The sequence below is a fragment of the Mugil cephalus genome, chromosome 1 (genome assembly GCF_022458985.1).
Source record: "Mugil cephalus isolate CIBA_MC_2020 chromosome 1, CIBA_Mcephalus_1.1, whole genome shotgun sequence".
Lineage (NCBI taxonomy): Eukaryota > Metazoa > Chordata > Actinopteri > Mugiliformes > Mugilidae > Mugil > Mugil cephalus.
In genome coordinates this window covers 23,384,408-23,411,496 of record NC_061770.1, presented here as the reverse complement: position 1 = coordinate 23,411,496, position 27,089 = coordinate 23,384,408, and the positions used below count along the sequence as shown (strand labels likewise).

The window sequence follows — 27,089 nt, the reverse complement described above, 5'->3', positions numbered from 1 at the left end:
TGCTTCAATACAACTAGAAATCAAATCTTTTTTTGGAATTGTTGTAAAAATAATAATAATAATACAAAAACTTTAGATGGGTACATTTTGTGAATTATTTTAAAAGATACCTCTTTGACCTTATTATTTAATTGAAATGTTTATAGCCACCTGGCAGTTGTCATTGCACTGGATTGTGTTATATTTTTTGATAGATAGACAGATAGATAGATGCTTTTTTCATCCCAAATTGGGAAATTTCACAGCTGCAGCAGCATTACACAGGCACTCGACACCATACATAATACATTACAAAAGAAAGAAATAAATAAACATATACACATGCTATATACACAATATTTACAAGAATTATAACACAATTATTATTTTTTTAAAAAGAAGAAGGAGAACTGGAGTTATTGCAGCATAAAGTGGATTCATTTAATGTATTAGTATAATAAGATTTCTTAGTAAAATGTATTTATTAAAAAAAAGAATTATTAGAGTTATTGGAGTATAAAGTGGATACGTATCAGGTGTGGATTGATGTGGAGCAGTGGAGACTTGTGATGGACTCGCTCATATAAAAAAAAAAACAGGCCACAGAACCTTCAGCAATCAAAGCAGCACACTTCCGGTCATGAGACTGCGCCGCGGTGCATCCTGGGAAGTGTATTCCTCGGTCGCTCGGCTCCCAGTTGTTCTCGATGACAGTGAGTCGACGAGAAAACGCCACCTCCCAGAAACGCACCGCCGCTCAATTCGCTTATTCTTCGTCTTCGGGGCACCAGGTTTGCTCCAGACTCTCTCGGAGAGGTTCAGTTTGATGATTATATGTAATAAAAATATATATTAGCTGCGAAGCGAAGAGTGACGGTGGCGCTTTCGGGGAGGCGAGGACTGTCAACCTTTTCTAATGAGCTAACTGCTGTCAGAAGATGGGAGGTATCTCTTCGGTCTGCTGTCACCTAAGCTAACTAGATGTGAAGAAGTCCCTCCAGTCGGCTAACTAGTTCCCCCAGAGCAACTTCAGAGATGGAGGAAGTTGACAAAATCCTGATTCACGCCCTCAAACAAGTCGGCACGTAAGTAACAACTTTGCATTTGGTCTAAACGACTAAAGGTTTAGCCTCGAGCCTGTTTAACCCACTGACCCCAATTTTGTATTAAACGGCAACGTTAAGTATAAATATCATATAAAAGTCTAAAAATTGTGCATGCATTGTTGTTGCAACATTAAATACACGTGTAATTATGCAAAAAGCAGAGTCAGAGCTGTTTCCACATATGTTGTGTGTCAATGCAAGAGTTTGCATTTACATATAAATACAGGAACAATACAATCTCCTGGGCTAATGGCTGATACAAGTCATTGAACAACCCCCTAAATGATCAATATGTCAAAAAAAATAATAAAAAAATAACAATATGTGTGTATAATGTACACCGATCAGCCACAACATTAAAACCACTGACAGGAGAAGTGAATAACATTGACCATTTTGTGACAACTCATTGTCCAGCTGCTTGTAAACTTTTGGACCTGGATGTTGCTTAGACCAAACCAGGCACCAAACCACTCAGAAAACATGAGGAACAGCACAAGGTGTTGACCTGGCCTCCAAAATTCACTAGATCTCAAACTGATCAGGTGTCTGTGAGATGATTAACAGAGGCCCTGACTCTCGACGTTGTGTTGCCAGACGCCACCAGGACACCTGTCTATTCCCTGATGAGTCACAAATGTTTTGCAGGCACAAGGGGAGACCTACACGGTGGTCGTAATGTTATGTTATGATCGGTGTACGTGGGTTATTTTGAGTTTGTCTTGTGACAGCTGTGTGACTGCTTGATGTTTTTTTCCTGCAGGGAGCTGAGTGAGGAGACTGACAGCGTCAAACAGTTCAGCAGCGAGCTGATCGTGGAGGCGGCGGTCAGATGTATCCGGGTGATCGATCCGGGTTTGGGCAGCGCGTTGCCCACCTCCCTCCCTCCCGGCATGTCCGCCCGCTTCAGAGTGGGCATGAGTCTGGCGCAGGCCTGTCAGGTAAGACGCCTCTTAGAAATGCACGACATGTACAGGGATGGGCACCGATGCTCGGTAGAATAGTGGCACCTGTGGCGCCTCCTTAGCTCCTTAGCTCTGTCGATGCTACATGTGACATCGCGTCAGTTTTTCAGCCGCATGGACTCCACTGAAGTACGCGAGTCCGGGGTAAAATAAAATGGTCAAAAGTTTGTGTGTACTTCACCTCAAAAGATTCAACAAGTATTCGAAGGAGATATTGTGCAAGGTAACAAGGTAACATCTTGAATTTGATTAAACATCTGACCAAGACCTCACACCACTGTTGTTATTATGATAATTATGACAGTTTGTTGTCAATTTTAATTTATTTCTATTATTTAAATTAATATTCTGTTCAATTTGCACGTCACAAAATGCCTTAAAAATAAAAAGGCAACATTTTTGGACTAAATTTGCATGTTTTCTAGTCTTTAAGCACCGGCACCGTTTCAAAAGCACTGGTATCGGTTAAAACCTTAACGATATCCATCCCTAGACATGTATTAAGCAAGAATGGCGACGTCTACCCGCTAAGTGTCAATCAGTGCGTTTACATCGGGCCGTATTAACGTGGCATTATCCCGCTGAAAAGACACGTATCGCCACCTAGTGTGGAAGAGGAGAACGGTTATTCGATTTTCTTGCGCTGCATGTAAACTGAAACAAGGACTGTAGTGAGAAAGTCGAATTTTGACCATAGCTCGATTAAGTTCTGCATGTAAACGCACTGAATGTTGCTTCTGCGTTGTGTTGGATGAATGATGTTGTGTCGAGCCCTTGGAGGTGAATTCATATTGTGCTTTTCTACCTACGAGTACTCTGAGCAGTTTTGTAGCCAGAGGACTTCCAGCTGTAGGCTTCAAACTGGGATCCACCGATACCACTTTTGTGGAATCTGTATTAAAGATAAAAGTAGAAATGCATGAGCACGGCATCAGACTAATACCCAAAACTGTGCACCCCTACCATCCAGGACATTGGCTATAAAGGAGAGATCGGCTACCAGACGTTTCTGTACAGCAACGTGTCAGAGATCCGCTCCTTGTTCATGTTCCTGGTGGAGAAGCTGCCTAGAGAGAGCGCAGAGGCCTCAGACCAGCCCACAGGTACACAAACATTTTAGTCATTTTTATCTATCGTAGTTTTAGCCGACGAAAAGCCGCTGGATTTTTGCCAACTTTAAATGAATGAGGAAAGGCTGTTGTCCGTTACTGGCTATTTTCCCAGTTGTTTCTCATGATGTTGTTGCTGTTTACCATCTATTTTAGCTGTTGCCTTCTTCCTCTTCCTGCAGGGAAGTCGGTGGTCCTTCAGAGAGCCATAGTCGCTGCAATCAAAGCCCAGCTGGCGGTGCCCTGGCTGCCTCCAAACTGCAGACTGCCCCTGCAGTGTGACACACAGGTGATGCTTTTAGTGACTCATTCCGGTGTCTGGCTTCACGTAACCACGCATTCACTCTCTGAGCGGCTTGTTCCATCAGTGAGTTAAGGCCGATAGTGACACATCTGTGTTGAACAGCGTCTGGAGGGAGGTCTGAAGCAGTGGCAGAGGAGGCCCAGTGGTGTTATACTCACCTGTTATTGCTAATTGATGAAGAAAAAATGGGTTGATCTGATCTGAATTGACCAAGAACATAGAAAAATTTAATGCACATTCAGACACCTGTGCAGACAAGAGCAATGCATTTAAAATAAATAACTACATAAGATCAGGCTTGGCTGAGGACTGATCGGGACATACACATCTATATACACATATTATACACATGTAAAATGCTTTTTTTACGTCTGTAAGTGTCTAATAAATGCCTGATCAGATGCTAATATAAAGCACATTTCATTGATTGATTCTTCTCTTTTTTAGGGTGTTGGAGCTTTGCACACTTTCCATGCTCAACCCCTCAGTTTACCACACTGCTGCACTAAAAACACAGACAAGAAGCACCAGAAAGGTGGGTTTGTTTTCTCGCTTCTTCTGCTACTATGCATGTGTTGCATGATTTCTTATACCGATGTTCTCCAGCCTCTAAAATGTCATGTTTTTTTTTTTGTTTTTTTTCTAGAAGTGAAAGACTACCTGCGCGACGTTCTTCCTCCAGTGACCTCCCAGCTTTCCCATCAGTCCTCTCTGGTGTCCTCCATCCTGGAGCAGCACACGGCTGAGCTGAGCGCTGCTCAGGAGTGGGACAACGAATGGAAGAGTCAGGGGCTGCTGTCTCGACTCACGCCGCAGGCAAGAGATCACACGCAGACACGGTTTCAGATTTGGAGGCTTCCTCTTCTAATCTGACTGACCGAGACACATTTTAAATAAAGTACATACTATATGTGTAAGAGGCTTGGTTAAGGTGCTGAAAATATTTTAAGCTTTCGGTCATAAGACCAGCTCTAACGGAGGTCTTATTAAAGTAAATACAAACTAAAAAACTTGCAGCGTTGACATGGTGGCCTGTGTTCTTGTACCTGACAGACTCAGACTGTCCTTTGTTGCGTGTTTTAACAGGAGTACCGGTCCAGAAAACTGACCCGGCTGCATAAACGCATCAAGGAGCAGCTGTCCTCCGCTGCCGTCTCCTCCCCCGAACGTGCCTTCGGTGCTCCGTGCTCCACGTCCGATTTATCGGAGGTGCTGCAGACCTTCAGGGGCGCCGCCCCCTCCGACCAAATCCTCGTCAAGGGCACCCACTTCGTCCACTCGCAGAAGTTCGCCTTCACGCAGGTACGTGCAGCTGTGTCAGCAGAACATGCATGTAGGTCAGGGTGACCAGACGTCCCCGTTTTGGATGAACTGTCCCCCGGTTAAAGACAATTTTAGCTTTTTATGAATGAAAAAAAAAAATATTGCACGCAAACTACAAGTATTACGGTAGCTGGTCGCGCTGCTATTGATATTACAGACATAGAAGTTTAAATATGAATAAATATGTCAAAATAAATCAAATTTCATCTTTATTAATCTCCTAACTGTCCTCAGATTTCCACATTAACCTGTTTTACTACTAGTGTGAGATTATTTTACTCATCATCACAGTAAAATAGTCAATCTACTCTATTCTCAACCAGTAGAAAATGTTGTGAACATGTGATTATGCTTGAAATATTTTTTAAAAATACAGCGATATCATCTCTATTTTGAAAAATACTGTGATATACATATTTGGTCATACTGCCTAGCATTAAATACACTGTGTGATAAAACTGCATATTTCAGAGTGGCCTTTTGTGCGGTATTCATGCTGTCTAATCAGCATCTTTTTATGCCGTACCTGTGCTCAAAAGAAGGAGAAGTGCTCAAAAACACAGATTTAGAAAGATTTGTGAACAGTATTTGACAGAAATATGTCTTTTGTGTGTATAGAAAATGTTTTAGATCTTTGAGTTCAGCTCATGAAAAATGGGAGCAAAGACAAAAGTGTTGCGTTTGTATTTTTGTTCAGTGTACATGCACAAAGTCTCTCTCTGCAGTTTAAAGCATGGTGATTTATTTATTTATTTTTTTGTTTGTATTTTTATGTGTCCTCCAGGAAGACGCGGCGGTAACGTCCTCCATCCCCACCGGGCGTCAGGCGGAGGGTGACGTCCAGCTCAGCCAGCAGGAGGAGCTGTCTTCCCTCCAGCAGCAGTTCCAGCTGCTCTGCTCTGAGGCCGACCAGCTGGCAGCCGACATCAAGCACATCATTTTCACTAATGCACAGGTAACGCACACGTCCACACACCTGGTCTAAACTTAATGGACTTAGTGTCACTTCATGCTTATATACTTATGAATATAGTGGGGAGCAGCCATTAGCATCTACACTCACTGCAGCCGTCTGAATTAATAGACTGTAGAAAAAATGCACTACACTCCCTCCCATTGATGAAACTGATGCTAGTATCCCGGGGATGTGGGCGGGGCCATCTTGTCCTGCCCACATTACGTCTAGACTCTCTAGACCTCCCCCTTATTTATTTATTTATTTATTTATTTATTTTTCCTACTCTTGACGGCTTTGCTCAGCAGTTGTCAATGGCAGCTGTCAATCATCATGATGTCACATCCTGTTCTTATGCCATCAAATAACTAAAAAACTAAACACTTTATCGTGCATCAACATTATATTAACTACATAAAATTAGAGAAAGCATCCTTTAAAAAAAAAAAAAAAAAAAGATTATTGGTCCTTAGTGTTTTAGATTGGTTCAATCCCCGCCCATTAACATGGAGGGGGTGGAGCCTATGACCTATACTGCAGCCAGACACCAGGGGGAGCTCTACTTGCTTTGGCTTCACTTTTAAGGCGCTGTCATGGCGTCCACTTTTTGTACAGTCTGTGGTTTAAATGCAGATGCTGCTTTCTCCTTGTTAATTTAAAGTGTACATTTATTTTTTTCATGTAAATTTGTTAGGTGCATTAAATGTATGTGGGACAGGAAGGAATTATTTGTTTTCCGTGTGCGCAGGTGTCGGATGAGCTGAAACAGAGAGAAGTGGGCAACTCTGAAAAAGAGGAGAAGATGCAAGTGAAGAAGAAAACCATTGGCCTGTTGCCAGATGTGGACGACAACCTGGTGAAGCTCCAGGTGAGTGGGAGTGGGAGGATTTGGTGATTGAGTGATGTCTGATTATCTCGTCTCATTGCACTGAGACACCTGTGCTCCGTCCTCCAGGATCTGGTGGAGGCCAGCGCCAAGCGGGTGGTGAACCTGGCCTGTCAGTGGGAGAAACACCGAGCTCCGCTCATCGACGAGCACCGACGACTCAAAGAAATCTGCAGCAGCCAAGAGGTAAAAGGCCGGATTCATACAGTAGAGGAGTTGTTTTTGTCTGTTGCTGTTGCTGTTGTTACATACGGTGACACAAAATGTGAAACACTTTTACAAAACTCGGGACAAATTAACATTTTGTACATTATCATAAAACAAACTTACATTACTACAACACATTTACAAGTCATTTACAAATTAACAAGACGCAAAACACAAGAGGAGTTGTTGTTGTCGTTGATGGTTACCACGGTGACCAAAGATGGACAGCGATAGTTTTTCCCCTTTTTGTGGACAACATATGAGCCTCTTGATGCTGTTTTTCGTGTGGTTGGTCTCTATAGTTTTTAACCAATTCTTTTTGGACCAAACCAACGGAGCAAACTCAACAGTCTGATAATGTTAAACAACGTTAAGTGCCAATGAACGTGAATAGCGCTATTAGTTAGCATTAATAATTAATAAAGTTAATTTTGTTTTTATGATATGTAAAAATGTGAATTTGTCTCAAGCTTTGTAAAAAGTGTTTCACATTTTCTAATGTTGGTTTTCACCTCCCGGCCACCGAATGTAACGGACTCATTATTTTGATACGAACAGATCAGAACTACTGCTTTTTATCTAAAGTTAGATGATCGCAGTCAAACGCTGAAGCTTGTTAATGTATGTGTAATGTACAGAATGATCAGATTTACACTGGATGATTCAGAAAAACCTTATTTTGTATTTTTTTATTTATTTCGGGGGCAATTAAGGGCAAACACAGCCGTCAGCAACGACATAACACTAAGACACACCTTTTTACAATAGTTTTTTCCTTTGAAATGTGTTTTTATGTACTTATGTTTTAATTAGACTTTTTATTATTTTTATAAATAATTATTTTTATTTTATTTTGCTTGTTTTTATTAGGCATTTTATATACATGTGTTATCTTGTTTTCGCCTAACAAATGTCCTGATTGATTTTATGCATGAATTGTGCCATATAATAAGGTTTATTATTATTATTATTATTATTATTATTATTATTGTTATTATTATTATTATTATTATTATTATTATTATTATTATTATTATTATTATTATTATGACTCAGTGGGAAAGCTCAGTTAAAATAAATAACATGGAATAAACCAGTTGGAATATATATATATATACTTCCATTCCATTGACTATATAGATTCAATACAAAACATATTTATAGCCATTTTTAACTAACTAATAACCTTTTAATAATAATGAAATGAAAGCTATTTATGAATAATATCAGAAGTTTTTCTGCTGTTCTATTTTTTCCTCACAACTATTTGACTTAAGCTATTGTTTCTTCTTATACGTCTTTTGAGATGTGCACAGATCCAAACACGTGAGTCTAATAAAGAAAGTAGAAGCTGAGGTTGGGAGGCCAAACTGTATCTTTTCAGCAAATTCAACATTTCAAACTTATGTAACAGACCTGAGCTTCCAGCTCCATCACATGACGCTGTCACAGTTAATATTTAAGCCTTTTGCTGTTTGAGCGAATTCAGTTTCGACCGCTGTGTTTTCATCTTTTAGTAACGACTTAAGCTTTCGAGCCGCTTCAGCCTCCAGAATTTCCAGCAATTTAGTTAAAACTCTTTCAGTAATCATGCATGTTTTTTTTTTGTCTTTTTTATCCACAGCTGGAGTCGTCCAGAAAACTCTCTGAAATCAAGTCCCTGCACGATAAAATCATTGTGTCTACAGAGGAGGCCAAGAAAAAGGAAGAAACATACAAACAACTGGTAAATCAGATGCAAGAGTCTGGACGTTCGTTGGTTGTAAAAATTATCGGATAATAATAACCTCCTTTTGTTTGGTCTGCATTTTTAATTTCTCTAAGATATTTGAGATTAGTAAGAACTAAGAAGTACAATAACTAAGGATCATCTTTCAACAGGAAGCAGTAGTTTTTGAAAAAAAAAAAACAATGTCCTCATATGTGGACACTGGGATTATTTCATTATTTATGTGCGACAAAATGTAAAACTGTTTATTTTAACACCTAAACATGAAAGAATTGCAAACAATTAAGTCCCAACGTCCTCAAACGAGTACTTGCTAATGGAAAAAATCGATAAGCATAAATAAATAAGTTTTAACCTTTTGCTGCCACTAGATGGCAGAGTAAATATGAGCACAGTGAGTTTAAATGAAGCAGAACAAGCTGCAATAAAACCTAAAACTTAACGTCCCCATATGAGGACGCAGGGTCTCAGGAGGTTAGTTACAGAATGTGATGAACGTAATGTTTGATTACAGCCTCTAAAACGAATTTTAGTTTCATTAAGACTGATTTTGATGATCAGATAAAGCAGTTAGTTGGTGAGATAATGTTCGGCCCCATTGATAGTAATAATTTTAAGAACTGCGACTATAATTAGGATTCAGACGTTCTCAGCTGGTCACTGATTGTTCTGGATGAGTTTGACTCTTGTTCGGTCCCCGTCCTCGTCCAACACAGGTGACGGAGTTAGAAAACCTGCCTCAGGACGTGTCTCGGTCGGCGTACACTCAGAGGATCCTGGAGATCGTCGGCAACATCAAGAAACAGAAGGAGGAGATTACGAAGGTGTGTTTAGAATCGAATTACAACGAGTTTATTCAGACTAATTAATACATAAAGCATGAAGTGTGAGCTAAGGCTGAGTGGTATGAACAAAAATGTACATCACAGTATTTATGTTTAATGCATAATCACGTGTTCACAACATTTTCGACTGGTTGAGAGAGAAATTAATGCAGTAGATTTACTAAGGATGGAATATTTTACTGTGATGATGAGTAAATATTGTAGAATAATTCCACACTAGTAGTAAAACAGGTTTGCATGGCCTGTGTTAACACTGACTGCTGACATTTACAGCTCGGAGATAAAAAATAAAAAATTAGAGACAAATGCAATTTCATTTATTTGACGTATTTATTCATATTTAAACATTTTTAAATGTCTGTAATGTCAATAGCAGTGCGACCGGCTACCGTAATAATTGTAGTCTGTGTGCAACATGTTTTTTCTTATTCATAAAATGCTAAAATATTCTTAGATGGACGTTATGTCAGCGACCAGATCCATCATCAGAACAAAGATACATTTAGATTAAATAGAAATTTAATTAGTAAAAAAATAAAAAATAAATGGCTGGATAAAGAACCTCTGTTCTTGCAGACATTTTCTGTAAGATCTGCAACCAAAATAGGAGAAGAAACACTGGATGTCATATTACAACCTGAGACAATGTTAATGTTTTGGCTTTTTTTAATTAAATTCTGTTTACAGGGATTATTTATTTACGGATTTGTTTTTTTGTTGTTGTTGTTGTTGTTTTTTTAATTGACCATTAAGGATGCAAACTTAGTTGGCAAACTTAAAAATTAATGTTATAAGGAAAAATAAATACTGGTATGAACCATCCAGCCCTAGTGTGAGCGTAGCAGAAGCGATGGAGCAGTTGTGCAAAGATTTGTTCTAATCAGTGACGCGGTCGTAATCCACAGATTTACTGTAAGTATCAAGCGTCTTGACGTTTCTTTCAGATTTTGTCCGACACTAAGGAGCTGCAGAAAGAGATCAACACCCTGACAGGAAAACTGGACAGGACCTTCGCTGTGACCGATGAGCTCGTCTTTAAGGTGCAACCAGTGTTGTTTTTATCATAGGTGAATATAATCACATGAAAATTAAAATAGGCCTGTTGATTACCCATTGTCTAACGTGACTATGAACTAAAAATACTGTCTGTACGACTTATTTAATGCAACATAAACTAATCAGAAGTGCTAATAAAATGGACAGGAGCTTCTAATCCACTGTAAAATTCTGACTCACGTAAAGTGACGCGACCTAATGACCAACCACTGCCTATTTTGCTTTCATGTGGTAAATTTCAGTTTATTTCATGAAACGATAACATGTAACAGGTTGAAATGTGGATCCTTGAAATGACTCGTTGGATAAATATTAATGTATTGATTTGTGCTTCTCTTTTCTCTGTTTGATTCGCAGGACGCCAAAAAAGACGAATCCGTGCGCAAATCCTACAAGTATCTGGCTGCCTTACATGAAGTACGTCCCTGCGTGGTCATTGTTGTTGTTGTTGTTGTTGTTGTTGTTGTTTGAATGTCTCGTATTTCCAGTGATTCATGTCGTCCCTCCGTCGTCTCCCCTCCTTTCTCCCTGCAGAACTGCAATCAGCTGATCCAGACCATCGAGGACACTGGGACGATCCTGAGAGAGATTCGGGATCTGGAGGAGCAGGTGGGACTGAAACAGAAAAAATCAAGTTAAACAGGGGGGAAGGGGGCGGAGCCTAAACTGTCTATTACACCTCTACTGACTAATGGCTAATGCAACCACACCTTGTTTTGTGGACAAGCTGCAGGTCAATTAAAAATGGCCACACTTAACTTCAGACTTGTTTCTCTGGTGCCTCACAGCAAGAAGGTTCTGGGTTTGAATCCTTCCATCCCTTTTCTGGGCAGAGTTTGCATGTCCTCCCTGTGTCTGCGTGGGTGTGTTTCCTCCCACCGTCCAAAGACGTGCTCGTTAGGTTCATTGGTGATTCTAAATTAGCTGTAGATGTGAGTGTGAATGGTTTTCTGTCTGACAAGCAGTCAGAGAAAATGACGTCATACGTCACTGAGAATAATTCAGACTGTCTGAAGGAACTTTAAGTCTTTTTGTTCTTGAAGAGGATGTTCGTCCCCAGTGCTTTGTGTTGTGTCATCTATAAGTTCAGCATCAGTGCGTAGGGAGGGAGTCCCTCTGTCTTTGCTCGTTGTGTCACCTGGTAGAGTTGATCACTAATCAGACATGTGCTCACCAGGTTTTTTGTTTTTTTTTTAAATTCTTTTATTCCCAGATTGAGACGGAGAACGGGAACAAAACCGTGGCCAACCTGGAGAGAATCCTCGACGATTACAAATCCATTCGACAGGAGAACTCGGCGCTCGCCGCCAAAGTCCGAGAGGCTGAAGGAGGAGCCCCCCCCCTCACCCCCTCACCCCCTTTCCACCTCCCCCTCCCTTCGCTTTGCTCTGTGGGACCACCGGAGTGAAAACCCCGGAGCCAAAGACGCTTCACGGCAGAGTCTCCTGTCCATTAACACACCCAAGACCTGCTTTTTTTTTTTTTTTTTTTTTTTTTTTTTTCCTCCCCCGTAGACAGACGAGATGAATCGGCGCCATGGAAACCGATCTGGGTTTTTTTTAATGTTTTCGCCCTGGACGGAGCCACAAACTGAATCCTGTGGCGGTGCAGTGTGTCGAGGTTTGATTGAATGAATGAAAACAGAGCAGCAGGTCAGCAGAGCACGCTGCTGTCAAAAGCCTTTTCTAGCGTTCATATTATCGTACGAACTTTTTTTCACACCGGCTCCGATTAGAATCAAATCCTAGACTTTAATAATAATAATAATAATTAGCCATTTTTAATACATTAATTATTCCTCCATCGTCCGACATCTTTCCTTTTGTCGTAATCATCATCATCATCATCATCATCATCATTGGAGTGAATGACATTTGAATGTAGTCTGTTAATAAAAGTTGTCCAGATCTATCAGCAAAGTATTGTTGTGTATAGATGATGGTACCAGCTCAAATAAAAAAAGGCCTTAAAGACTGGAAGACGGTGTTGGTTTTATATGTGGGGTTATTTTTCTATTATGTTGTACTGAACAGAAAAAAATACCAAAAAAATGATAAAATACACACAGGTTTAATCTTTAGTGATTTTTATTAAACAATAAACACGTACTCTGTCCAGAATAAAATCACAATTATTCCAAATTACCTGGTTCACAGTTTGTATAAAGTTAGCTAAAATGTAACCCTAGTCTACAGAATTACAATATAAAACACATCAGGAGATGGTGAATTATCTGAAAGCTGTTTTTTTTTTCTGTTGTTGTCGTTTATGAACACAAATACACTTCTTCCTTCAAATTTTAGTCAGCTTTCAAATCTCCCTGTTATGATTGAGCCTCTGTTACGGCCAATAGCTTTTTAGTGTTCAAGGTGGCTAACGCAGTGTTTGTCAGGCCTTTTCATGAACACAGGGACTCGATCTGAGCTGGATCCTGGAGGCTGGAAAGAACAAGAGGAACCTTATTCTTATTAATGATTAATGCAAACTGTCCCGTCGAAGCCAGAGCCTTCCAGCGGGATGAATGTTGCTTCTGATCCAGAAGACTGAGGTTGGGCCGGGGGTTGGAGAGTCGGCTTTAATGGCCGCCGAGACTTCTCTTCTCTCCACTCGCCCAGTCGAGGCAGATGAACGTCAAGCTCATGGTCATGAATATGAAGCCCAGTGCAGTGAAGCAGGCAGCCTGAAAACCGGGGGCAGATGTGTTTAAGTCTTTAAAAACCTTCTGAGTGTTTACTCGTGTTTCAGTCACGATCAAAAAAAAACGTGAACCCACCTGGATCTTCGGTTTGGAGTTCATTGGTTCCTGGTCGATGGGGACGATGCGGATGTAAAAGAGTCCGGGGAGGATGAAGATCAGAGTGGGAGCCGTGGTCGCTCCTGGAATCAAAGAGGAGAAACAGCTTAATATGATAAAAAAAAAAAAAAAAAAAGCGTCGGCTGTAACGGATAAAAGCTTTAAATCTGGTCCATGCATCAGTTTGTTGGTATTTCAGGTTTGCTTCTAACCAGAAAACTGGAAAAACAACTTGATTTGAATTATAAAATTCAAAAAAATTATAAAATTAAAAGTTTTCATCCTGTATAAGGCTGTCATGGTATAATGTGGGACACATCTCCCAAAAGAGAGAAAATGACACAAATAAAGTTGAAGCATTTCCTGGATTATTATTTCCCTTTTTGTTGATATCGCGATAATCGTGAAGTCAAAAAATCTGATATCGTGACTAATTCTGCAGTTTAAAACAAAAAACTGAAAAGGTGAGTATCTGCTTTACTAGTAGCAATTAAAAATATTACTGGTATAAAGTAGAACTGAGGAGCAGTGTGTGTACACTGTCGAAGAAATATTTGTAATGGAGAAACTAACGCACAAATTAAGACACCAGGAAATACAATTTAAAGAAAAGTAATGGACTGATTGAAGCACAGATATAAGATGGATTGATGAATGATGTAAATTTGCTTTGCCCTGATACTGTAACTGTTACAGATTTAGATGTTTCTTGCAGAAAAACGCTTAGAAATTAATTCATATTAGATGCATTGTGTCATAAAGTCCTAAAGCTCTTTATTAGCTTTTAAAGGTCTTTTAAATCTTTAAAACCTTGTACATCTCTTTTAAAATGTTTAAAGGTCTTTAAAATGTCTTTAAAATGTTGTCTCATTTAAATTGATGTCATTGTCTTAAAAATATGTTGTGTTGCACTAATATGGTGTAAACCTATTTTACTTTATTACTACTAGTTTAGTATTTTGTTGTGAGTGGTGTAAATTAACTCTTATTAGTCTATTTTTTTATTTTAGAGTCTAAAACCAAACTCGAAATACCAAAAAGTGCACGGACCCAAATTGAACCGACAACTTAACGTCTTCCTCTCCCGACTTAAAAAAGAGACGATGAATATTTCAGACATGATTTTTTTTTGATCTGGATGCGACTGCGCGGCTGCTTAATGTTTCACCGATGATGCCGAAGATGTCTCGAATGTTCGGCACGAGGATGACCAGCAGGTTGACGCAGAAGAGCAGACACGCCGCGATGATGACGTGACGGAGCCAGTGGAAGGGTTTCCCCGGGAACAGCAGCTGTAGGAGGGCGCGACGGATCTGAGGGAGGACATCAGGCATAACATTATGACCACCTTACTAATGTTGTGTAGTTATACCAGTGTCAGCCACACTCTGAGTTTTGTTGATGGCACAAACCACTGTGAGTTACGGTAATTCAAAAACTGATCGATTCTAAAGGGTTAATTACTTCTAATTACATTTTTTTAGTTTTTCCTAAAGCGTTTTTGTGTGTGTGTCTGTGTCAGGCTACATCCTGCTGGGGACGAATGCTGTCACAAAGGAGAGTCGTTGCTATGGGGTGGGGGTGTCTGGTCTGGTCTGGTCTAGGTGGGGGCTACATGTCTAAGTAACATCCACATGAATGGACACCAGGTCCAGGAGTTTCCCAGCAGAACAATGAACTGTCACAAGATGATTTGTTATTTACTTCTTCTGTCAGTGGTCATAATGTTGTGGCTGATCAGTCTATGTGATCATAACCTGCAAAAACTGGTTAAAATCTGTTTAATGTTTTCTCCAGACGTTGCCTCATTCTTAAAGTCTAACATATTCACAGTTCACGTCTTAATAATTTGATCATTAATTAGAAGTATTTTACCATTAAAACCTTATTTATTTCTACAGTTTCATACGTTGACTTACAGGAAACAGGACCACGGGCACGGTCAGCGTGACGGCCACCAGGACGGCCAGACGCACGCACAGAATCAGAGTGTCCATGGGGTCCACCTTACTGTAGGTGTGGAGGAGCTCGGCCTCTGTGTTCTCTACACAATACAACACAACACAGCGCAGCTGTAAACCCTCTGACACGTCACCGTCACTAAACTGGAACATGAAGCGAAGCCGACTTACTGTAGAACGTCAGATAACCGAATATGGCCGTGAAGAAATACATGACGAACATGCCCAAGATGGAAACGTTACCGATGAACTGCATCCTCCTCTTGGTTGGACTTTGGGATAAATGACAAGAAAAGGGTTTTAAGAAGAGACTTTATGGGACATCTAGAGGTTGTGAACTCTCTCTGTGGGTGCAGAGTGAAAACAAAACTGGTGAATGTGGGAAGTCTATGTGTGTAAAGGAGGAGAAATAAGTTCATCAGTAAATAAATAAATAAAAGCAAGACGGAAAGAAAAATGAATAATAAATAGATAAAGAAAGAACACTGATAATACACATTTATAGCACATATAAAGGATAATAAAATTAAATCAATTAAAACAATATAGAATAAATAAATACAAACTGAAGCAAAATAAATAAAAATAACCCAGTGTAATAACATGATGGCTGATATTAATACAGGGAGGAAATGGTAAACTAAAGAGTTTAATAAGTAGCATCCAGGGCCTCCAGACTGATGCAACGTGGTCATGTTGGGGTGATTTCTTTCTGTTTTGTTGAGAATTGTGACAACTTAAAACCCCTCCTGATATATTTGCTGTTGTTTGCTCCTCTTGGTCCAGTAAGAGTTGTTAAATTTAATGCAACCGTTTCAGATTTCTAAAATAAAGTGGTGGTAATCACCTGTTCAAACTTTTGATTTGTTTCTGGAAATTGTCTGTCTGTTTTTTTGTTTTGTTTTTTAGGTGGTCACAAAACATATTGTGAGTTTTTAATGGTTTTTCATATGTTTCCTATTTTTATTTATTTTTTAATTTAGTTTCTTGGTTCCTTTTACTTCTTCTTTATTGTTTTTTTGGACTACGCTTTTTTTTGGATTAGTGCTTTTAGATCTTACCTGCTTCATACAGTGGAGCTTTTTGTTCCTGTTGTTTGCAAGTTGTCTTTTAATTTACTCTGTTTCTCTGGACTGTGAAAAGGTTGGGTGGGATAAGATAAGATCCATGCTTTTTTATATATAATGGAAAGAATCACTTTCTCTATAACATTGCAGGAAACTTTAGAAGGAAGTGGACGAACTATATTTACCCCAGATGTCAATCCTTTGTTTAACATGTATTAATATTTTTAGGTCATTTATGAGCTTTTATGTATATTAATTTTCTTTATGGCAATGTCTCCTCATGTTTTGTTTCAACTTGTTGTTTAAAATGTTAAAAACAATGTTAAAACTAAAGATATTTAATAAACTATGTTAATTTTTTAATATGAGATTGAGATTTTTCATTAAAATGACTTTAAACACGTCCATGGAGAGTGCAGAGTCTGATTTGTGCTGCGTAGATCTTACTTTTTCAGCTCCGTATAGATGGGAAGTACTTCAGGGTGGCACACGAAGGCGAAAGCCAGGATGGGGATGGTGTACGCCGTCTGCAACCAAGCAACAGAGCAACTTAACGTGGCCGTTTGTCCAGGAAACGCACGCAGAACCGAGCGCATGATGAAGTTAAAAGAAATTCAAATGAAAATTCATCTCTGACCTCCTGGTTGATGGTGAAGAACTTGGCGACACATGTGTCGTCCGTTGTTGTTGTTGTTGCTGTTGTTGTTATTGTTGTTGTTGTTGTTGTGTTCATGGAGTAGTTGCCGAACACTTCCAGAGGGCAGGGGATGTTAAATCGCTTGTATATCACCTGATGTGGCAACGAAACAACAAACTTTTCATTAGTTCAGTTCAGATTTATTGAACAGAAGACATCAACAAAACACAGTAACCACGATAAAAGTAATAAAAAATACTGCTAATAAAATGTGACACTTTAAAGTGCACGATGAAGGTGCAAATAATGCATAAAGTTACATTTCTACCCATGTTATAGACACGCTAAAGTGCAGTTTTCTCCTTGTTGCAGTGAGTTTAATTAGAGTAAACATTCGGTGTTGATGTGTCTACAGTCCCTTAAACGAGCTTTCTTGATCAGACTTAAATTCTTCCCTCTTCTGGAACTTTTTTGAATGAATTTCAGACTTTATTTCATCTTATCTGCACCAAAAAAAAGCTCAACTATTATCCATCTGGTTGTTTGAAACATGAACGACTCTCGTTTATTACATGACGTACAGTGGGGGCAGTATTAAACCGCTGAAAAGACACATATCGCCATCTAGTGCAGAGGAGGAGGACTTGTTCCTGTCAGTTATTCGATTTTCTACGTTGCATGTAAACTGGGACAATGGTCGCATTCAGAAAGTTGAATTTCGAGCATAGCTCCATTAAGCTGTGAGATATAGGTGGTTTAAACTTCTGCGTTTAAGCTTGGAGTTAAATGCATTGTGGTGACTCACCGCAGAGAGAAAGAAAACCATGCAGGAGAGAGAAAAGCCACTTGTATAACCAAGATATCCTGCAGGATGCAAGAGAAAAAAAACCCCAAAGAGGATTAACCAAGATGCAGAGAAACGTGTTGGCTTCATTTAAACATTTCACATTAGATCCCGTCAGGTCTGGTGAGGTCCAGAATGAGTGTCCTACCCAAGTGTTTCATCATGGCCAGTGGGAAGATGATGCAAATGGTGACGATGATAATGAGGTAGTTTCCATTCATGTACCAGTCACTGTGGATGCGAACACACACACACACACACACACACACCATGAGAAACGGCTGTAGTTGTAGTTCTCGGTTCTTGCTGCAGACACGTGTTTGATATATTTTACATTAGAATTTAATCTTTATGCTGAGATCACGTCAGACAACAGGGACGTCCCGGTCGATATCAGGGCAGAACCAGGCATTTTTAAAATGGAAGGATCAGTATCGGACTTTAAGCTTTTGTAGTTATTTATTTTCAGCCTGTCATAAAACAAATCACGTTCCTGTAGCGTCAAAACGTCGTCTTCTTCTTGAGTTTTAGTGGCGGTTGGTGGCTGGCGTCAAAGTTTCCAAAAATCAAGCCAAATTCACTGAATCAATCAATCAATCAAATTTTATTTATATAGCCCTTTACAATAACTAAAAGATACTGTAAGTGCTTTACAACAAAGCCATAAAACAATACCAAAAAAATGTAATTTAATTTTTGGGGTATTTTTCTGTTTTTTGGGGTAATATTTTTCCTGAATTATTAAGATACTTTAAAATGCATCATCTTACCTACATGTATGCGTCAATAAATAAATAGAATTTAGGTATTCATTTATTAATCCATGGCATATACTGTATATTTAGGTATTAAGTGATTTATTTATTCATTTATTTATTTATGGCATATTTTTGTAGGTATTTTATCATTTATTTTTAATTGTGGCAGAGTTGGTCCTCCATAGGCTACATGGTGAGTCCAGAGAGTTTTTGGGGGCTGTGGTTCTCGCGGTTTCGACTTTGAAATATCTCAATAATTCAGGGGAAAAAATTACCCGAAAAAACAGTAAAAAAAACTACCCCTTAAACAAATAAACAAAAAAAAAAAACAAAAAAAGAATTACATGGAAAAAATATAATAAATGAAAAATATATATATTTCTCAGAAAATCTAAATTTGTTATTTGTTCCATTGAATGCAATATGCTTCCAAAGGAAAGTGCTACAGTGCTGCAGAGTATTGAAAGCCAGAAGTACATAAAACAGACAAAATAAGTAGACCTAAAAACGACACTGCCCTAAAGTCAGAACTGAACTAAAAAAATCTAAAAAAGTGGGTCTTCAACGTTGCTTTAAACTAAATACATCTGGTGTGTGGAAGAACTTCACTCTGGGAAATGACATCAGTTAAAACGTAAATTTTTAATGCATTGTGGATGTTTGCTGAGGTGGTAGAAGGTTATTTAATACGACCATCTTGATTCACCACCACCACCACCAAGTAAACTCAGACTGAGGCTGGACCGAGGTATGAGATACCTTCTCCACACTACATTAACTTTACTGGTCCATACAGACGGGCCTGTACTGAATATTAAACTATCTGTATCAGACTGGGACATCCCTTCCTATCCCTGCGGATGCCACATTGTGCTCAGTCTACTGGATTACTTCCCATCTGGACATTCAAAAGACCACCACCACTATTACGACAACACATTTCACAGATCTTTACTCACTCAGGACTTGGAGTCTGGCCAAGAAAGGCTTGGATGACCAGCGGTAACTCGTATTTCACTATGAACAGGTAGCTGGACATGGCTGCAAAGGAGGAGACGTGGACAGAGATGTTTCATCCAAGTTCTTCAGTTCTTGTACACTGTTCACATGCCACACCTGCAGCACCCGGCGTGTAAGAGTCTTACCTCCGATATTATGTAGCGTTATAATGACCGCTGCTAGAATTTTTCCCGGATGACCAAAAGCTCTCAGGCCAAGCTGCTCGTAAGCACGGATACCTGGAGAGACCAGTAGCAAAGATCAGTATATAACTAATCCTGCACAGGACTGAATGCGTTTGAATGAGAAGAGAAGAGACGAGGTAACGCCGCTTACCCACAACTCCAGCACTGCGTAGCAGCAGATGGATGGAATAACAAGACAGACAGGCGATGCACGTCAGCAGGATCCTTTAAAACACGAATGCAATGTAATGTGAACATTAAGGGAACATTGTTTGTCAATCTCTCAGTCTTCTGTGTGCTCTGCAACTTCAAAAATGCTTCTTCTTCTTTTAAATGTATTAGTTACTGAAAGGAAGTTAATGTAAAGACATGAATTTACCTCCTCAAACATCACCCGAGTGGAGTTTTTTAGGAATATGTCAACCGGTTTTGGTCGTCAGGTGTCTCTTTTTCTAAGCCCCTCATAAAGCTCTGTTCCATCGTACACCTCCACAAATGTGTTGTTAAGGTCAGACTAAGACAAATCCCTTATTTATTTACACTAAACGAGCATTAAACAACTTACCTTAACCCTGAAGACAATGACTACCTGAGATCCTGCACCTACAGTCATCAGAAGATGTTTAACAGTGATGTTCTCATTGTTTATTACACCTGTTAATTTTGACAAACTCTTGCTGTATTTTTAGGATTTCTGTCCTTCTAAGTTATGACATGCATGAGTCTTGCAGCATTAACTCGAAGGCAGAGCCCACAGACTTCTCCTGCAGACCTAAATAAATTCCTCCTGTGGGCCAGCGTGTGGGCTGGACTATAAATGTCTCAGCTATGGTTTGACATCCGCAATAAATAAGCCTGGTGTCACGGTGACAATGGCCGAACATGTGTGTGTGTGCGTATCGCATTCACTCACAAGAAAAGGACGATGCCGGTGTTGGACATGGCGTACGACAGTCCCAGGATCCCACTGCCCATGATGGCGTTGCTCAGGTTGAAAACAGACATGCCAAAGGAGGTTTTACCTTCAAACTGGAAAAGACGTGCACGAAATGTTTATTTACTTAAAACAGCTTTAAAAAAAATAAAGAAATAAAGAAGAAGCTACTACCTATACAACCATGTATCAGTCTAGGTATATATTTATACCTGCATTTTTGGACTTTCTGCATATATATATATATATATAAGCATATTAAATTTTTTATATCTTATTCGTTCATTTATTTTTTATTTATTGTTTTTTCGCTGTTTATTCCAAGGGTGGTTATTGGGATGAATGGGGGGAATCCAATGGGATATGCATATGTATATTTATTCATTCATAACTGAATATAATGCACATGCCTGTGATAAAGAAAAATAAAATTAAAAAAAAAAATATTCCAAGAGCAAGTATAAAGAAACACTTTTGAAAAGTAAAAATAGGTGAAGATAGTTATAATTACGATAAAAATGAAAAAATCTAATGAAATAAAACAGTATAAGCAAAAAATGTACAAAATTTGCATCATCTAAATTTACAAATCAAGAAATAGAGACAGACGTAAATGTATATTATAAACAGGAAGGATTAATAAGGTGCATCTTTTAGCGTCAGTAATCTGTGGTTTATTTGAAACATAAGGCAAAATCGTGGATTTAAAAATCACATTCATGCATTTAAACAAGGAGAGATAGGACAGGAAAACAACAGACCATGGAACAAATTACTTTTTTGGTTCAGAGTCAGTTTAGTTGAATCTGGCCTATGATGTCAGAAACTTTTCCTTCAACATTAATTGTCTTCAAGTGCAGTATGTGCTCTTGCTTTGGCAAAAATACGCAGAAACAAATACTGCTGTCGGAGAAAACACATAACACAGACATTTGATGCAGGACAAGGAGGACCATGAATATTCTGTCCGATCTGGGGAACTTTGTAGTTAAGTTTGCATATTAAAACCCAACGCTGCTGGTAGACCTGACTTGCACCCACAGCTTTTATTGACAATAAAAGAAGAACTTAAACTATCAGAGAACTTAAACAATCAATAAAATCAATGCAGACTCTTTTAATGTCTGCACACACACTTACATCTGTGAACTGTGGCCTCTTTGAACCATCATCCTTCTGCCGCAGGAACTTCTCTTCCTCCGGTGGGATTCTGCGTTATCACACAAAAGTTGGAAAAACTGTCACACTCGGGCTTCACATGTATGCAGATGCTTGCTGTAGTTTTTTTTTTTTTTTTTTTTTTTGATGAGACACACATGATGAGAAACATACCCTCTCTCCACGGGCATGGCCACGTCATGGTGATTACCGTTCAGCTGCTTCTGCAGCTCCATCCTTGTGACTCGTTTCTTCAGAGAGAGGGACAATTTAAGAAGAATCAAACGGAAGTTCAGCGTGAAACTAAAAGCGTAGGCTATGTACGACAGAAGTAGCAAATTAGGCCACGTCTCCATCGGGGTGAAAACAAACCACTGGCGGTAAATACAAACCCCCCGTAGTCTGTGTTTACTTTGTGCCGCTAGCATTTCTCGGCCGGTCGACCGTTAGTCGAGTCAGACACATAAATGATGTTGTTGCCGAGCGACGAACGGCGACGTTACGTGTGGACGTGACGTCACAGCCAGCGGGGTCTCCATGGTTACGGCCACTGGGTGGCAAAAAAAAAAAAAGTGACCGTTGAACGTGGACAACTAGCAGCGTTAGTTTGAATCATAGGCTTTTAATAGCGTCTAAAATTGTAAAAAAAAAAATGAATTTAATATCTCCGACAGCCAGAGAGAAGAGGAGTGAATGGATCGGTGCGTTAAGAAGAAACAACCGGAATCCAGGCACCGAAACCTGGTGTTGTGGTTCACATTTAGTGTCAGGTAATATTCAGTTATGCTGTATTTTCCATGAATTCATACCTTAAATTAGCATTGTAAGGCTAACGTTACTTCTCAGAGCTCTGCGTTAGCATCTTTTATTTAGCTACATTTATCATGACTAAAATCAGACCTAAAACTGACTTAAACTAACTGAAACTGAGACTAATTCACTTTTCCAAATCAATGCTACATCGTATGGATCATTGTCGAGTCCAACTGTCCTTAATTTGATCAGATAATCTAAAGTTTTCCCGGTCTCCCTGTATTTACTGATACATTTCACTGTGTTTTTGCCACTCAGAGGGGGCGTGGCCCCAGGCGGTAGTGACGTCATTGCACACCCTCTATTAAAAAATGCGTCACAGAACGTAACTCTGCTCTGTCGTTATCTACTGTCATCGTTTCAGTTCAGCATCAACATTCACTACTTTGACTTTTTAACATGAAATTTGAATTTTCAACATTATAACTACCAACTGTGACAACTGACATTAGTTAACATTACCTCTTATTTTAAAGTGTTTGTCACAGAAATACACATATTGACTATCAGGGTCTCACGACTTTCCATTGTTGTCCACCTGTTTTATGGCCTGAAACCATAATTTATGCAGAGAAAATTTCCCCTTTGGTTTCATTTATAAGGAGGCAACTCTTTAAAAGCAAAGCCAAAGCAAGTACAGCTCCCCCTGGTGTCTGGCTGTAGTAAAGGTCACAAGTTCCACTTCCTCCATGTTAGTGGGCGGGACTGAAACACTAAAATAAACCTCTAATAATTTGTTTTCAGTGATTCAGTTTCTGTCATTTTAGGTAGTTAGTGTAATACTGATGCATGTTCATATGTGCCTTTGTTTTAGTTAGTTATTTGATGCTGTTGTCAGTGACAACCGCTCCGGTACATGGAAATGATCAGGGAGTAACGCGATGAAATCCTAAAATGAATGCAGGCTTAGTTATAATGTTTTGGATTAATCTTTTTCCAAAACAAAATCCTGTGTGCAAAAACTTAATTGTTTCCAAAAGTTTCCAAAAGTTTTGTTTAATCTCCTGAAAACTCTCACTTCCCAAAGTCCTATCCTGTTTATAATGCTTTTACTCCCCTTGATATCCATTGTTCTCTGATCAATAATACTTGGAGTAAAATGTTTGTCCTAAGCTACCAATTACTCAGAGTTCTTCCTCTAATAATTTATATTTATGCACTATTTTCCACCACAGTGTGTCTTCCTGTTCAAGTAAACGTTTGGCATCATTTCCATCTCCTGTACGAATCTATTCATGTAAATGAAATGACTTATTCAGCCTGAATCTTAGCTCCTCTTCACTATATACCTCTTGCATATTTTGTTTTCGTGTTTCGTGATGTTTTCGGTGGTTATGACGTACGCGCACATGCGTTATCAAGTTAAAGTCAGATTAAGGCGTATACAGGCATATGTATTTATTTATTTTATTTTTTTCACGTGCATGTAAACGAGTGTTAAATGTACATGTTGGACAGGTAAAACTCATACAAAGTTTTCAGCGGTATTTGTCACTTGCTGGGGTCCTAAAAGATGTCAAGAAAAGGCATTTAACCTTAAAGTATTTAGAGAGTCCATTGACTTGCATGCCTTAATAATGACACATCTGTACAGGAAGGGCCACAAAATAAGATGAATCAGACTGATTTTCAGCAGCAACACGTTACTGTAATCAATTTCATCTTCATTGCCCAGATGATCAATGTCCAGAGAGAAAAACACTGAGTTCACCCTTGTTCATGCTCAGTGTCATCAGTACCAAAGTACACGTGAGCTTCTTGTCTCCATGTGTCTGCGTTAGGTCTGAATGTACTGGTGGAAGAGCCAATCATTGACATTTGTTCACGGATGCTTCAGGTCAAACTCTGTGACATCCCATTGACTTGCAGGTAAAGCTGATATCATCATTAAATAAAAGATGTAAACGGGATCAATCGGCTTTACAACCGCGTACATCTGGCTAACCCGGAACGGCCGCTCCACCTAACCTGCATGTCGTTGGACTTTGGAGGAAAAGTAAATCCCTGACAAAGACTACACAGACGTATTTGCTGTGAGCCTTTCACATGTCACGGCAGCTTTGATTCATAACACTGATCGATTACTTGGTTTCCTGTAGCTCCTCTACAGACCTTTGTAGCATCTTTTTGCTGATAAAATGTCACCAGCCGTGAAACCAGACTACGAGAGAGCAGAGGATAAAAGGAAAATGAGCCGGTAGCTGTATGTCCCATGGTATGTGTGATATACTGTTCTAGTTACTGCATGTTATTGTGGGATGCCAGCGTGGGCCCGCGGTTTATTTTTACTTGGGGTTTGACATTTGAGCAAACCAGAATCTAGCAATACTACTTCTACTAATAATAATAATAATATTAATGATAATGCCAATGACAGCATCAGTGTTAGTATGTCTAAAATCAATATGTATATTAATAATAATAGTATATAACATCATATTAATTGGCCTGAATGTGATGTTATATAAGATTATCTAATCTAATCTAATCTAATCTAATCTAATCTAATCTAATCTAATCTAATCTAATCTAATCTAATCTAATCTAATAATAAAACTTGTAGAAATACAATTAAGGCAGCGATAACAAACTAATTAAGGGAGTAAGAACTGATGGGTGACAGGAGGCTGGGGTGAAATCCTGTGTTGATATCTGATCTTCCTTCAGGCTTCAGTGATAACAGCTGAAAATGACCTCCCTACTCAAACATGACTGATGTCTGGTTCCTCAGACATTGACACTCTGTACAGTAGTAGTCACGAGGAGTGGACTCAGTTTGTAAATAGTTTTTTTTTTTTTTTTTTTTTTTGTTCCCCCTGTGAAGAGGGGCTACTGCTGTGCAGGCTCTGTTGACATTACTAAATGTGTTCACGTCAAACAGACCAGGCTCAGGTTGAATCTTAATACTGACGGTTCGGTTTGCAGCTCAGGTCTGAACTATTTGAGGAGATTTTAGATCGAACGCACGACCTTTCTAAATAATAACCGTGAATATTAACTAAATGATGAGTAAAAGGCGGAGTAATGAAAGTTCCTTTACCTGCCGTATCTAACTTTTGTGATTGTGATGCAAGTACACCCTCCCACCCTATGCACCAATGAGACATGAGAGGTTTTTTTTTTGTCAGTATTTATATAATCTATCTAGTAATGTGTTTGACTGGCTCTTAACATGCTGATATGACAGAAACACAGCGGTGTGCTCGCTGACCTGAACCGGTACTGAACATGTTTCACATTAAATAAAAATTATTATGCATATGTCGAGTATTGCTTCCTTTTCTTTGCAGCCGGCCTCATGTCTGTGTGTTAAAGACTGACTGAAATCATGGTGCAGTTAGCTTAGCATAAAAAAAAGACTGGAAGTAAAGGGGAAACAGTTCGGCGCTAATGCATCAATACCTCTGAGTGTTGTGTCTCATTAGGCTAAGCTAGGATAATCACATCCTGGTGACCACCTCTGCAGACAGGAGGGTGACATCATACTTTAAATTTACATTTCTAAAAAAAGAAATCCTTTCGGAAGTCAATGTCAAAAGGCAAAAGAATACATTTTTAAAAAAGCACAGGCGGAGATAATAGAAATTTACATCTGATATGCACCAAAAAGCATCTTTTTTTCTCTTCTTTAATTGAACCGCACAAAAAACAACTATCAAAGTTGCACATTTAATAATTGAAAAAAAACTGACGCCTCTGCAAAAGTTAATAGAATAAAAAATACCGAACACCCTAAACTCAGTTAAAGAGCCTGATAAACTTTTCAAAATCAGTGACCCTGCTCTCCTCTCGTGCTCTTCCCTGCAGACCCAAACCACATGGCAGCACGACCCCGGAGTCAGAGAGACTTACCTCCAGAAGAAGACCTCGCTGACTCCCTCACCGTGGTTGTGGAGGTGGAGACGGTGCTGGTGGTGGTGGTGGAAACACCTGGGAACAAAAGGTATAGTTTGGAAACGGTAGCAGGACCGGTCTGTTTGTGGGGGACGGCGAAGAAGCGCAGACTGCCTGGTGTTAGGGAGAGGGCAGCAAATGTGGGAGCAGGCGGTGAAGAGGGAGGGCTGCTGGAGATGACGGTTTCGGGTTTCTCGTGATGTCACATTTAGGGGCACTCCTCTTCCTTTCGCAAAATGAGAAAAACTCAAAGTGTTCAAAGTTTTTCGTCCGAAGGAGACTGATGATCGCACCGCCCGGGGAAAAAACCTCTGCTCTCCCGCGTCCTGCTCATGCACACGAGGCCCGCGGAATCGTTTCCATGCTTCTCTTCTTCTGACCTGTGGTGTCAGTGGAAATGTGAGTGTGTGTTTTACAGGACGGGGTTGTGTAAGAGCCGGTGGGTCGTCCCACACCTGAGGCAAACTGGAAAAAGCTGGCTCTCTTAGATCAATTTGGAAAGGTTCCACAGAAAAGTAAATATTGCTGAAGAGGTGTCCCACGTGCATGTGCCCTGAGTTTTGCAGCTGAACATGTTTTTT

At 39.5% G+C, this 27,089-nt stretch overlaps 2 protein-coding genes across 2 annotated transcripts; one reads left to right on the top strand and one right to left on the bottom strand.

Moving 5' to 3' along the window:
- Window positions 1–701: 701 nt before the first annotated feature.
- On the top strand, window positions 702–12,447 carry ccdc22 (coiled-coil domain containing 22). The gene is made up of 16 exons (XM_047603624.1): window positions 702–1,064; window positions 1,849–2,026; window positions 3,021–3,153; window positions 3,342–3,448; window positions 3,911–3,998; window positions 4,110–4,279; window positions 4,550–4,765; window positions 5,571–5,741; window positions 6,490–6,609; window positions 6,697–6,813; window positions 8,459–8,560; window positions 9,280–9,387; window positions 10,353–10,448; window positions 10,822–10,881; window positions 10,999–11,073; window positions 11,678–12,447. Exons 1-16 carry the CDS (start codon window positions 1,015–1,017, stop codon window positions 11,870–11,872), a joined length of 1,986 nt encoding a protein of 661 aa, XP_047459580.1. The 5' UTR covers window positions 702–1,014; the 3' UTR covers window positions 11,873–12,447.
- An 86-nt stretch (window positions 12,448–12,533) lies between these two features.
- On the bottom strand, window positions 12,534–26,908 carry LOC125019116 (sodium-coupled neutral amino acid transporter 3-like). The gene is made up of 16 exons (XM_047603639.1): window positions 26,467–26,908; window positions 21,976–22,052; window positions 21,784–21,853; window positions 20,623–20,738; window positions 19,861–19,934; window positions 19,671–19,763; window positions 19,485–19,566; window positions 17,916–17,998; window positions 17,729–17,787; window positions 16,924–17,076; window positions 16,734–16,813; window positions 15,391–15,491; window positions 15,178–15,302; window positions 14,427–14,571; window positions 13,238–13,341; window positions 12,534–13,144 (listed from the first exon to the last, which is right to left on the bottom strand). The coding sequence occupies exons 2-16, from the start codon at window positions 22,035–22,037 to the stop codon at window positions 13,040–13,042; spliced, it is 1,452 nt and encodes a 483-aa protein (XP_047459595.1). The 5' UTR covers window positions 22,038–22,052; window positions 26,467–26,908; the 3' UTR covers window positions 12,534–13,039.
- Window positions 26,909–27,089: the final 181 nt, after the last annotated feature.

Excerpts from the sequence above, each read along its gene's own strand:
- ccdc22 (XM_047603624.1), top strand. The coding sequence starts at position 1,015 with ATGGAGGAAGTTGACAAAATCCTGATTCACGCCCTCAAACAAGTCGGC. Across the intron at positions 1,065-1,848 it reads GCCCTCAAACAAGTCGGCAC|GGAGCTGAGTGAGGAGACTG; the intron begins GTAAGTAACAAC and ends TTTTTCCTGCAG. Across the intron at positions 3,449-3,910 it reads CCCTGCAGTGTGACACACAG|GGTGTTGGAGCTTTGCACAC; the intron begins GTGATGCTTTTA and ends TCTCTTTTTTAG.
- LOC125019116 (XM_047603639.1), bottom strand. The coding sequence starts at position 22,037 with ATGGAGCTGCAGAAGCAGCTGAACGGTAATCACCATGACGTGGCCATG. Across the intron at positions 19,567-19,670 it reads AACGCTACATAATATCGGAG|CCATGTCCAGCTACCTGTTC; the intron begins GTAAGACTCTTA and ends CCTCCTTTGCAG. Across the intron at positions 13,145-13,237 it reads ACTCCAAACCGAAGATCCAG|GCTGCCTGCTTCACTGCACT; the intron begins GTGGGTTCACGT and ends CCCGGTTTTCAG.